The sequence below is a fragment of the Triturus cristatus genome, chromosome 2_1 (genome assembly GCF_964204655.1).
Source record: "Triturus cristatus chromosome 2_1, aTriCri1.1, whole genome shotgun sequence".
NCBI lineage: Eukaryota > Metazoa > Chordata > Amphibia > Caudata > Salamandridae > Triturus > Triturus cristatus.
In genome coordinates, this window is record NC_140581.1 from 603,652,090 (window position 1) to 603,664,780 (window position 12,691).

At 40.8% G+C, this 12,691-nt stretch overlaps 1 protein-coding gene across 2 annotated transcripts in view; it reads right to left on the reverse strand.

Annotated features, from left to right (window-relative positions):
- Positions 1 to 767: 767 nt before the first annotated feature.
- The window catches only part of LIX1 (limb and CNS expressed 1), a 744,382-nt gene continuing 732,458 nt past the window's right edge, over positions 768 to 12,691 (reverse strand). For both annotated transcript variants that reach the window (XM_085632538.1, XM_085632539.1), the window contains one exon: positions 768 to 1,878. In XM_085632538.1, coding sequence (XP_085488664.1) covers positions 1,594 to 1,878 — 285 coding nt within the window. In that variant the 3' untranslated portion in view covers positions 768 to 1,593. The remainder of the gene's footprint in view (positions 1,879 to 12,691) is intronic.

Consider the following 12,691-nt stretch of genomic DNA (forward strand, 5'->3'; position numbering starts at 1 on the left):
GCCTTCAAAAGGTCGTTGACATTCAACAGGTAGGTTGGGTATTATCATCACGTACTGGAGTTCTGAATATGCTTTCTTTGATGTGTTATGCCTTCTGGTTGTATTCTACAATTAATGAGTAGGTCACATTTATTGAGGGGCTATTGTATAATTTTGGTGTTTCCGGCTTAAGCTTGGAGGACTTTGCCATTGCTTATACATCTTTCCTGTTTCTACATATACCCATTGACTTGCATTGTAATGGGGATGGGTAGGTTGTGTTTCTTAGTAGCGAATACTGTTGAGTACACGGATTGCCCATTATATGGTATTTCAGGGCTGTATTGATCCTATACATTACACCTATTTTATACTGTACCAATGGACTGTGGGAACATTCAGTCAATTCAAATAAACAGTTTCTGCACCAAGCATATTACCTTAGACTTTGTTTCAACATTTCACCAGCTGTGACTGGCTGTGTCATCTGTTTCTGAATAAGAACTGAACAAGATAGGTTGTCCCATCTCATGAGACATTGGTGGTCAGAGTATGGAGTCTGCCAGGAAGGTCATAGAGGAATGTTATGATCCATAGTGCAGAACATGTCAGAGTGAGCCTAAAACCTTATTACAGTCATCGCCACACTAGTAATATATGTACATTCATAGGCCCCAACAGAGGGGAAACCATAGCACCCACTGTCCTCATCCTTGCCTCGGGATGCATATCCCAGAGAAAGACTGAGATATGTGGGTTTACATGTGATAAGCAGACCTAATAACTAATTGCCATTAATGTACCTTTTATTACATGCCAGTTTGTGTGCTTACATTACCAATTAAACTTTTTAACAGCATTTAGAGCTGGTAAACAAATGTATACAAAAACAAATCAGGATCAAAGTGTCCCCGGCTTACAGCCTGTGAAACATGAGCATGACCTTCAGCATAGCACATGCCCCCATTCCAGTAACACTGCTATCACGGTTTCAATGAATGGAGAAACATGCTGTAATCCAGGGTCTTAAAAATATCAATGTATTTTGGTGGCTAGTTCATCGACTGTAAATAGTCACATCTTGGCTCAATTCCTACCTACACCATTTGCCTGAAGGTGTGTACCATGGCCAGTTACTATAAACCCCCATTACCTTTGTTGCCTTTTCTGAATAGAGTTTGTGGAGTTTCTAAAAGTAGTTTAAATTCTGGTATTAAGTGCTATATGAAAACCTGAAAATTTACACTAAGGCAGTGCACTTCTAATGATAGCATAAAATGAATCTCTTGAGGTTGAGATAATGTGTCTCTTAATTATGAGGGTGTCACTTCAAAGATCATTCTGTAATATTTGAACTTTGGTGGCTGTGGTTTGTCTGTTGTAAGGAATATCTCTTGATGCACCATATCAGAGGCTTCTGCTATGGCATTTGGGGAGAGTCAAGTACCACAAAATCAGATTGGCCACTGATGATTAGAGTCCACCCCAAGGTTCTGAAAGCTGCGTGCACCACTTGGCGATTTGACAATCTGTTTCCATATGTACCATAAAATCCTCATCAAATGAGATTTTTCCATCTTCTTGCAAGTCCTTATCAGTATATTGTGTGATCGTCTAATGGTACCCGTTTAGAGTCAAGTTCATTTGGTCACCGTCTCTCAATGAGTCGAGGCAATCACTGTAGATCTGACTTAGAGCTAAGCTCAAGATTTCTTTCTTTTCCTTGTAAAATCGCAACTCTCGCCCAGCCTTCCGAGCTTCCTCCATCTCTCTGAGTGCAACTTGCAGCTCTTGAGAAATAATCCCTGGAGTTTCGCGCTCCTTCATAATCCAGTCGAGTGCCATATGACTTCTCATCCTTTCATCTAAGGAGTATTCTGAATAATAGGCAATTACTTCCTATTGACCAAAACAAAAAAACAGAGTTATTAAAAACAAATACACATACTCAGCTTTCATAAATTAGTCTTCTCCCCCATCAGTGAGTGACTGCTCATTTTGAAATCATCCATATACCACAATTTAAGAAGTGGCTTTAGATCTCATTAAGGGATTTGTAAACATATTTAATAATGCAATGTAGAGTTTTATAAGAACATTTATTAACATAATGTAGACATTTAGATGAAGAACATTTTATGATCCTTCCTGGCAGGACTGCTAGTGTGAAACATCTTGGGTATACTTTTCCAAATAATTTATTTCAGCCTTAGGATGATCAATACAACAAGATATTTTCTAACAACAAAACAGGAGAACATAATCCACCAACAAATAAGTAGGACACTGTACCGTAACTGAATATAATTCTTAGGTAGCTAAACTTGTGTGCATACAGTAGGTTGGAAGCCAGCTCACCCTGAAGACCCCGTAGCCTCTAGTTCCCTTTCCTTGATACCTCAGGGGGCGTGTGTTTAGCAACAAATATGTGTCAATGATATGATATACAGGATCATGATACATCCTCGCTTCCTAGTTCATCGTTAAGATATTCAGTCTGTTCAGCTGGGATGCAAGGCTTGCCATCAGCCTCTAGTTTATACACATTTCTCTCCAACATTCGAAATACTTGGCCAGCTTTAGGCATGTACGGACCAATGACACATCGATTTCCACAGCTAATGTCTATTCTTGATGGTCCATGCGCCAAAGTTGTAAACAGGCCGCCATGATTGTCTTCAATGTATGCCTATTCACCTTTTGCCTAATGTCAAGCTCAGAGCAGTCATACGGTTGGTTGTATACTTATTTTGTCCTTGGAATTTCAATGCAGCACCAAATTTCTTTAAGAGTTCGCACCACTCTCAGCTACCTACTAACCACTTTGTCCCGGGACATCTGAACCACCCCATATGGCTGTATCATATGTACCTATTTGAGAAGAGGGTCACCTTCAAACTCCTCATTGTGACATCTCCGTGTCCAGCAGTATATGAGATGTAACATGGTAGGTTTAAGATTGGTTTTATGTAAAATTTGAATAGAGTAAAGCTAAATCTTGTGTTGCTGGACACTTCCTTCTTATATCGAATGGCTTTAGCTAATTCGCCGTTCCAAACGGTGACCCAGTCTGCGTCCCATCTGCCCCCCCATTGCGAGGTCTTGACTCAGCCTGTTCCTGCACAGTGCTTCAAACAAGGATGACACCGGTATCCTCACCATGCTAGGGAGACAGCCTCTGAAATAGTGTTCTAGATTTTTGGGGTCTACGCATGAATCCTTCTCACATATCATGTTATACGTACATTCACTTACAAAAAGACCTACCCTCTAATAATTCTCAGATTTTTTCATGTCATATTGAAAGTGTGAAGCACGTCCATATTGTGTAAGTGTCCTATCAGTTTCCAGACCTGCTGAGCCCAGCCTTCCCCCTGGCCTCCCGCTGTATCCCACAGAGCCTCCGGAAGATCACAATGCAGTCTGTTCTGCAAAGGGGATTTCCTGACAATCGTTTTACAGTCCCATATCCACAACATCGGACATATCTGGTAGGGAATTTCTTCTACGAAGTGAGGAGCAAGTGGCAGAGTGTCATATCCCCAGGGTATTTCTCAAAGGTTTACTATCTCTGCTCAGAGTTTCTAATTCCTGGAATATTATTGAAGGTCTTGAGTCCTTCACATTGTGCCTCATTTACAGCTAATGCCACCTGTAATAGCGCTTCTCTGACCCTAAAACTCAGAAATCTGGTCATCACTGGCCACTGGGGACACCAGGGGTAGGAGGGGGCACCATAGCTCGATGGGCTCTTTTGATTGAGGACAGGTTAAACCGTTTCTTGGGTTTCGAGATCCATTGTTCCACGAACAATTCATTGATGTTGCATCTGACCTCAAGGGAGGCACAGTAACCACAGAGTATTATGGAAGGACCTGTCCCCAGGATCTTCCATCCCTTTGTCAAGAACTTGAGCGTAATTATGATAATGCAATTTTCTGCCTCCTCCTTTGTGATGGAGTCTGCAGCGGCAGCTCATCCACAATGGCAGAGGAGTGTCGCCCCACGGGTTCAGAGCCAGCAGCTGGAAAATAAAACAATACTTTATTATCATTTTAATTTTCAGCTGCTGGCTGAGCCAGCGTGTGAAGGGAGTGGCATGACTGGGACATCGGAGGGCGGGGCGGTAATGGTAGGTGCACGAGAAACAGCAAAGACTTCCTGTGTTTGAGCGAGAGCGTTAATCCAGCCCACTCAGGCCAATCCCAGGCTGCTCTCATGCTTGAGAGCAGCATGGTGATTGGTTAGGGAGTCCATGATGCTGTCCCAGGAACTGATGGGACCAGGAACTGGAAGCAGAGGATCGTGAGGCAGCCATCAACACCAGGTAAGTCTTTAATATTTTTTTGATTAATAAAGCCCCCACCGCGTGCTCCGCCCGCACCTCCTCCACACACCCACCACTCTTTATCTGTGTCGACAGCCACTGGGTGTCTGCTGTATCTTCTGTCACCTTCATCCTTTCTGCTCATTTCCTCAGATCCATTCAAATCAGGCTGATTGCAACTGTCACTGAGATAATTTAATGTTCTAAAGCAGCTCTTTATTTTTATGATAGCTTTCAGGATGTCAGTCACCATGGGGATGTCTGGGTCATACTTTGCATCAAACAATTACACTGAGAAGGAAGACTTATGATTTTTTCATATGAGGGTATATTTCATGAGACCACAGTGACCACAGACCACAGCTACTCAATATCTATGTTTTCTTGGTATCTTGCTCTACAAGCCCCTTTCCTCTTCCTTCAAACACATGGGCATGAACTTAATTTTAATCTTGGGAAAATAGCCTCCAGTTTGTCATCAAATGTCTGCCCAGACCAAAGACCTCTTTCGAATCTCCTGAAGCAATAAAGCTTTTGAAGACATTCTGTCTTTGGGGTAAAGTCATCAATCCCTTGGAGCATGGTACTAGATCTCACTTCTGGCAAAAAATACTGATACCTGAAAGATGCCCTTGAACATCCTGAAATGGTAATAATTTAAAACCTTCAGAAAGAACCATGACCACTATTTTAAGTTTCAGACCCGCCTGAAAGACTGTTCAGTTGAAAACATCATAGAAGATCAGATTATCATGGGTTCTCACATCCCATCATTTTTACGTGACTCATCCTTTTGTCAGCCTGCGAAGAAATAGATCTTGACATTCTTCTCTTAAGTTTGAATAGAAAGAAATGGTACACATGGCCCTAAAATACGTAATTTTGACATACGCACAGCTAATAAATAACAAATGGGTGACCAAATACTACAAGGGTACAAAGTGATGAACTTTAAGTAAACTCCCTGTCACTTCTCAGGCCTATAACAACACTTATTAGGCAAATTATCAAACTTTTTTGGGACAATGATAGAACGTTTAGGCCATGCAACCCACTCTCACAGGAAATACAAAAAATTTGTGGGGACTTGAAAGCACTTCTCCGTTTAATGGCCTTTTATGATTATATCTCTATGATGACATCTGTTGGATATCAATGTACTGCAGCATTTCATCTCAGGATAATCTTTGAGAGGACATTTTGGTTGTCAGTGGGAATCAGCATGCAATCTCTGTGAAGAGGCATCATTCCTGAGAGTGGAGCTGCAGCCTTTTACTTGTATGAAATCCAGATGATAGTATGTGGTGTCTGCTGGTGGAACTGTAGATTACTTCACTGTGATGACATTTGTTGGGTGTGACTGAAGTTGGAACATGACTTTATATGTACTGTCTGTCAGCATGTCTATTTGCACTCTGTGTAGCAGAAGCTTTATTTCCTTGGATATCTGCTGTCAGCGGAACTGCAAACTGCACCCTTTGTTCTCTATGGATTATCGGTTATGACATCAGTCAGTGGAAATTCAGGTTTGGCTCCCCAGTGAATCTTTGTGTGAGCATCTGTTGGCTCCTATATATACTGACACCCAAAACATTGTTTCCACTGGATTGTTCAATGCAATTGCACCCTTGAATAAATACATGGATTTGTAAAGCGTGCAATTACCAAAGAAAAAGGTGCCCTTGTGCTAGCAGAAGAAGCTTAAAGAAGGTGAAGAAAGCTAGGCTACAAATCAGTTTTCAATTCTTTAGAAAATGTCGTGTAGCAATTGAAGGACCGAAGATGTTTTTTAAGAGAAGAAAGAGGAGATGAGAGCTTTGTAACACAGAGCACTTTGAAAGTGGAGCGCTTATGGACTTGGATCTAATGAATATTAGGTGGACAGAAATCCTAAAGCAGGGATTCAGCCCGAGGCCGAGCCTAGCATCAGCATTTTCAATATGTTGGATGCTGGCCATCTCAAAAGACAGTCGGTTGAAATAAAGCAAGTTTCAATAGTTCAGGTGTGTAAGTTTTATGTGAGTGTTCAGGTTATATAGGAATTATATACTTATTGACAGAACATCAAAAAACAGGTTCAGGATGATTTATCAATTTGAGTCACAAAGGAGAGTTGAGTGCTGACAATTGTTAGGATTTTAGAATATCAGTTAAGTGAGGTAACTACCAATACATCTGATACAAACCACCTGAGATGGTAAGAACCTTTTATTGCTAGCATTATATGAATATGGCAGCGTACAAGTAAGAACTATTTAAAAGCAAAATAAAACCTGTATAGAGCTGGGAAACGACATGAGAGGAGGAATCAGTTACACAGGTAGCCTAATGGGCATAGACCGTTACTGTTTTCTTGAGCCACTAGGCACAGAGCCTGGCCTTAAGTGATGCCCTGTATCTAGTCTTCTTGCATGTAGGCTCACCAGTCGGCACAAGGAGTGGCCTTTTAGAAACACTGTGCCCTGTACCCAAATAGCCTCCCTAAATGAGGGGCATTTGTACTGGGCAAAGGTCAACATTTTTCGCCATGCCCTATTACTATCACCACTTCCTGCAGTACCTCTTGCACCCAGTAGCATTTCTTGCAGTACCCCTTCCAGACAGTATATGGCCGAGAGCAGAAACCCTGCTAACCCACCAGGCATGGTCCCGCAGGTACTGGGCATAGGGCCATGTCTTGTGCTCAATACATCTGTTACAAATACCCACTGGGCATGACCTATACACTACTCAGCAGAGTCTGGATACAGGACATAGCCTTCATCTAAATCTTGCACCCAGCACTCTGTTTTGCAGTTTTATGAATCTTTATCAATTTAGGCCAATGTTCTATGTGATCCAAACAAATGTAACTCCTGTCTGGTACTGGAAACAGATCATATAACAACTATATGCTCTGCACACAGTGCTGTCATTCAAAATAACGGGACTACATGAAATGTCATGGTTAGGGATTTAGGCTAATGTAATCTCATCATAGGTGTGATAAACTCCAAAAATGTGCCTATTGTTTCATTGAGCTAAAGTAAGACACACGGATCCAGGGGATAAATATAGCTGTTTTAATCCGAGGAAATGACATTTTTCAACACTTGAACATTGCTGTAGATCTCCACTACCCACCGCACATTGGTCCCATGTTTAATTTTACTAAATTCTGTGGGTCCTGACTGGCAATCGAATTTCCAGCTAACAGCTATCTATACATTTGTATTCTACATTTTCTTAAAAACAATCTGCTCTGATTATACACTAAATCAACTGAGGCATTACTGGCAGTAACCGGCGTCCTCTTGTCAAATTTTGGTGTTGATCCATATAGAGAATTTTGCTTAATAATTTGGGAATATTCCTATGAAGCTTTGAAAGGAATTGTACATTTTTAGACCCACTTTGAGACATCCTATGACCTTTACTCACCTGGACAAAATTGACTAGGTTTAAACAAAACAGCACATCCTTCCTTTTTAGAATGTGATGTGTATGGTCATCAAATGCGACCAAATTTAAGAAAGCAAGGAAAAAAAGCACGTTTCGTAACGATCAACCAACTTTACCATGACTACAGGATCGCTGTTGCTAACACTGCAATATATACTACATTTTCTGGTGACCTTTAATTTTCAACAGAAGATGAGTACAGTAGCCATAACAGAGGCAAAAAAAGATTATGGAAATTATGGCCTCCAACCTTTTACGTTTCATTGAAACAGTGACTTTTTGGAATCAGGTGGAACACTTTCTAGATTTGCCATTTACAGTATTATGTTTAGGCATGAGTAAAAGTTGAAAAAACTACTATGGCTGAGTAATGATCGCAACAAAAATATGTAAGAGAATATTTATCACCCAGAATAAATCTCAGTGGAAAAAAGGTAATGGTGCAGATTTGCTAACACTTTGTGCCAGATTTGACTAAGAAAATTGAGCCAAACCCAGCGCAAAGTGAAGAATTGAGATTTAGAATTGGGAAGTAGCACTAAAGCACCGCAAAGTAGCAATACACACTACTTTTGTTTTAATTTGATTAATGAAGGCCTACCATGAGTGAGTGGTACATGGGCCTTCCCATGCAACTACACATGGTCTTTGACACACAGTCCTATCTACTAACAACTACGTCTTAAAGGCCGGCATTAACTTTTTATTTCTCAAAACACTTTAAACTTCGCCTGTGTGCTGCATCGTACAGCACACATACAATGTTTAAAAAGTTATAAACTATGTCTTGACGTAGTATTTTGTACTGGAAGACTAGCCTTCAAGTACAAAATCAATGCAGGATATCACACAGACACCTTTGGGTGTGTGGTGCTAGGCAGTATGCTCTTGTGTTAGCCCATTGTCTTCAATGGAGGGCTGTGGAGCACTAGCCTTACAGTGCGTGAGGGAAAATGTTCTCTCTCAAAAATCCAAGAAATCATCACACTTTACATTCGGTATATATATATATATATATATATATATATATATATATATATATATATATATATATATATATATATATATATATTACCTACTGGCGGTCGCCAGTAGGTAGTTATAGTTAGGACCCCTTTTCCATAGGAAAACCTCAACATTCTATTTTGAATAACTTTGGCGCCGGTCGATGAATCCTCGCGAATTTCTCAAAATAGGTGGGGCGCTACGCTCCGCTCCTACCCTGAAAGTCTCGGGGGGATTCGTCAAGCGGGGGCTGAGATAAAAGGGGGGTCCCAAAACGCGTTTTTCCCATGCATTTTTCCATAGGACCTTTAGAACGAGCTACAGCCCGAACGGCTGAACAGAATTACTAGAAATTTGGCAGAGAGGTAGTCCCTAGGTCAAGGAAGTGCCTTTTGTAGGTTTGGTGTAAATCTGTTCAGTAGATTCTGAGAAAATAGCCTTTAAATCAATATATATATCTGAGCCCGCTTACGGTACGCTTACCGTACGCTTACCGTAAGCGTACGGTGGCGTGCGCGAGCGCGATTCTGATTGGCTCTTAGATCTTAGTAAACATTCGAATCGGCCGAAACCAGGAAGCGGCGGCCGCCATTTTGTCTCTCGCACTGAGTGTTGTTTATCAAACAAGATGGCCAAAAACATGTTACGGGGCTGTTTTGACAACTCCCTCCCACATAGTCATGTTGAGGGAGTCCCCAAACATCCCCCAAGAGCAAAAACGGTTTTATTTTTTTTTCGGCAATTTCGCCGAGTACGCTTACCGTACGCTTACCGTAAGCGTACGGTAAAAAAAAAAAAAATAAAAAAAACACTATCCACACTTACCCCACCCCCTGTGCTTTTGGTGGCCGAAGGCCACCAAATGTACAGGGCTTATTAAAGTTGATAAAAACCGTGCACGGAACGAACTGCGTTAAGCGTAAAGTAACTTAGCATTTAAAAAACCGTACAAATTCACTGAAAAAACCATAGGTTTCAAACACGTTATAGTTAGGAATTAGCATTTAAAAAACCTTGCAAATTCACTGAAAAAACCATAGGTTTCACACATGTTATAGTTAGCGGAAATTTTACTGATAAAAAACCAGTGAAATTGCCCCGTTATAGTTAGTGCTGGCAACTATAACTCACGCGACCGCAATCTTCTGCTGATGACATATGTGTCTTTATGAAAAAAAAATATTTGTAATATATGTATAGCTAAAAATGTATGGAAGAAGACATGGGCAAATAAGTGTCTAAATACAGTATTAGCATCAGCAGAGGATTGCGGTCGCGTGAGTTATAGTTGCCAGCACTAACTATAACGGGGCAATTTCACTGGTTTTTTATCAGTAAAATTTCCGCTAACTATAACATGTGTGAAACCTATGGTTTTTTCAGTGAATATATATATATATATATATATATATATATATATATATATATATATATATATTACCTACTGGCGGTCGCCAGTAGGTAGTTATAGTTAGGACCCTGTTTCCATAGGAAATCCGCAACATTCTATTTGGAATAACTTTGGCGCCGGTTGACGAATCCTCGCGAAATTTTCAAAACTAATGGGGCGCTACGCTCCGCTCCTACCCTGAAAGTCTCGGGGTGATTCGTCAAGCGGGGGCTGAGATAAAACGGGGGTCCCAAAACGCGTTTTTTCCATGCATTTTTCCATAGGACCTTTAGACACAGCTACAGCCCGAACGGCTGAACAGAGTTACTTGAAATTTGGCAGAGAGGTAGTCCTCAGGTCAAGGAAGTGCCTTTTGTAGGTTTGGTGTAAATCTGTTCAGTAGTTCCTGAGAAAATAGCATTTAAATCAATATATATATCTGAGCCAGCTTACGGTGCGCTTACCGTGCGCTTACGGTACGCGTACGGTGGAGTGCGCGAGCGCGATTCCGATTGGCTGTTAGATCTAAGTAAACATTCGAATCGGTCGAAACCAGGAAGCGGCGGCCGCCATTTTCTCTCTCCCACTCTGAGTGGGGCAACAAAAACAAAGGCAAAAAACATCTAAAGGGGCAGTGTATTCAGTTCCTAACCACCTAGCATTGATGTAGGTGTCCCCAAAGAACCACCAAGGCCAAAAATTCAATTTTATTTTTTTTCGAAAAAAATCGCCGATTACGCTTACCGTACGCGTACGGTAATAAATAATTTAAAAAAAAAAACTATCCACACCCCATGTGCAAATGGTGCCTGAAGGGCAGTATTTGTGCATGGCTTCTCATATACAGAAAATATGAAAGATTACCTTTCACAACGAAGCGCATAATATGTCCTCCATGTGCGCACGGTGCGCGAAGCGCATCGTGCGTACATGGCCCATCCCGCGTAACGTGGGCACGCGGTGCGCGCAGCGCACCGCGTGACCACCGTGCGTGCACGGCACTAACTGCGTAAAGTGGGCGCGCGGTGCGCAAAGCGCACCGCGTGCTCACTGTGCGCGCACGGAACGAACTGCGTTAACTGGGCGCGCACGCCACGAATGGCGTAAAGTAACTTAGCATTTAAAAAACCGTACAAATTCACTGAAAAAACCATAGGTTTCACACACGTTATAGTTAGGAATTAGCATTTAAAAAACCTTGCAAATTCACTGAAAAAACCATAGGTTTCACACGTTATAGTTAGCTGGACATTTTACTGATAAAAAACCAATGAAATTCCCCCGTTATAGTTAGTGCAGGCAACTATAACTCACGCGACCGCAATCCTCTGCTGATGCTAATACTGTATTTAGACACTTATTTGCCCATGTCTTCTTCCATTAAATTTTAGCTATACATATATTACAAATTGTTTTCATAAAGACACATATGTCATCAGCAGAGGATTGCGGTCGCGTGAGTTATAGTTGCCTGCACTAACTATAACGGGGGAATTTCATTGGTTTTTTATCAGTAAAATGTCCAGCTAACTATAACATGTGTGAAACCTATGGTTTTTTCAGTGAATATATATATATATATATATTCATATATGCACAGAAAAAAACATAGGTTTCAGGCACGTTATAGTTAGGAATTAGCATTTAAAAAACCTCAAAAATTCACTGAAAAAACCATAGGTTTCAGGGGTGTTATACTTAGCTGGACTTTTCACTTGTACAAAACCATTGAAATTCCCCCGTTATAGTTAGTTCAGCTAACTATAACTCGCGCGCCCGCAATGCACTGCTGATGACGTCACATATTACATCACTCATGACATGGTCAGTGACATCACTCATGACATCACTGATGACATCTCAAATGACATCACTGATGACATCACTGATGACATCATCCAGTGAATGTGTGTTTTTCTGAAAATTAAATATGTTTTATATATGTATATCTCAAGGTCGATGGAAGAATAAATGGGTATATAAGTGTCTAGATGGATGATTTGATTGTGTAACTTACTGATTAAGTGTATCATAGTGAATACATGGCTTAGTGAGTAATGTTTAAATATGTAAATATCTGTATCAGTCTCTCACTTTGTATATAAGTGGCTGCATGGGTTGGTAAGTAGCTACATGGGTGTCTATATAGGTTATTAGTTGGTTTTTTGAGTATCAGTCTGAGTGTCTGCATGGTTCGGTGGGGGGTATTACGTAGTGCATAGGTGCATGAATGAGTGACTCACTGTTTGTATGTGTTGAAGACAGCATGTGTGCAGGACTGTATGGGTGGATGAGTGTGTGTAAGGGTGTGTTAGTGAGTGAATGACTGTCTCAATAGTGTCTTTATGAGTAAATACATATGTTTTAAACTAGTATATGTGACTATTGGTGTATATAAGTGAGTATATGTGAGAGTGAGAGATTGAAAGAGTTCCTGTATGAATAAGTATGTGTTTCTATAAGTGATTGTTTAAAAGATTAAGTATGTGTAAGTTTCCGTAGAAGTAAGTGTGGCGGTGTGTATAACTGTATATGCAAGTAAATGTATG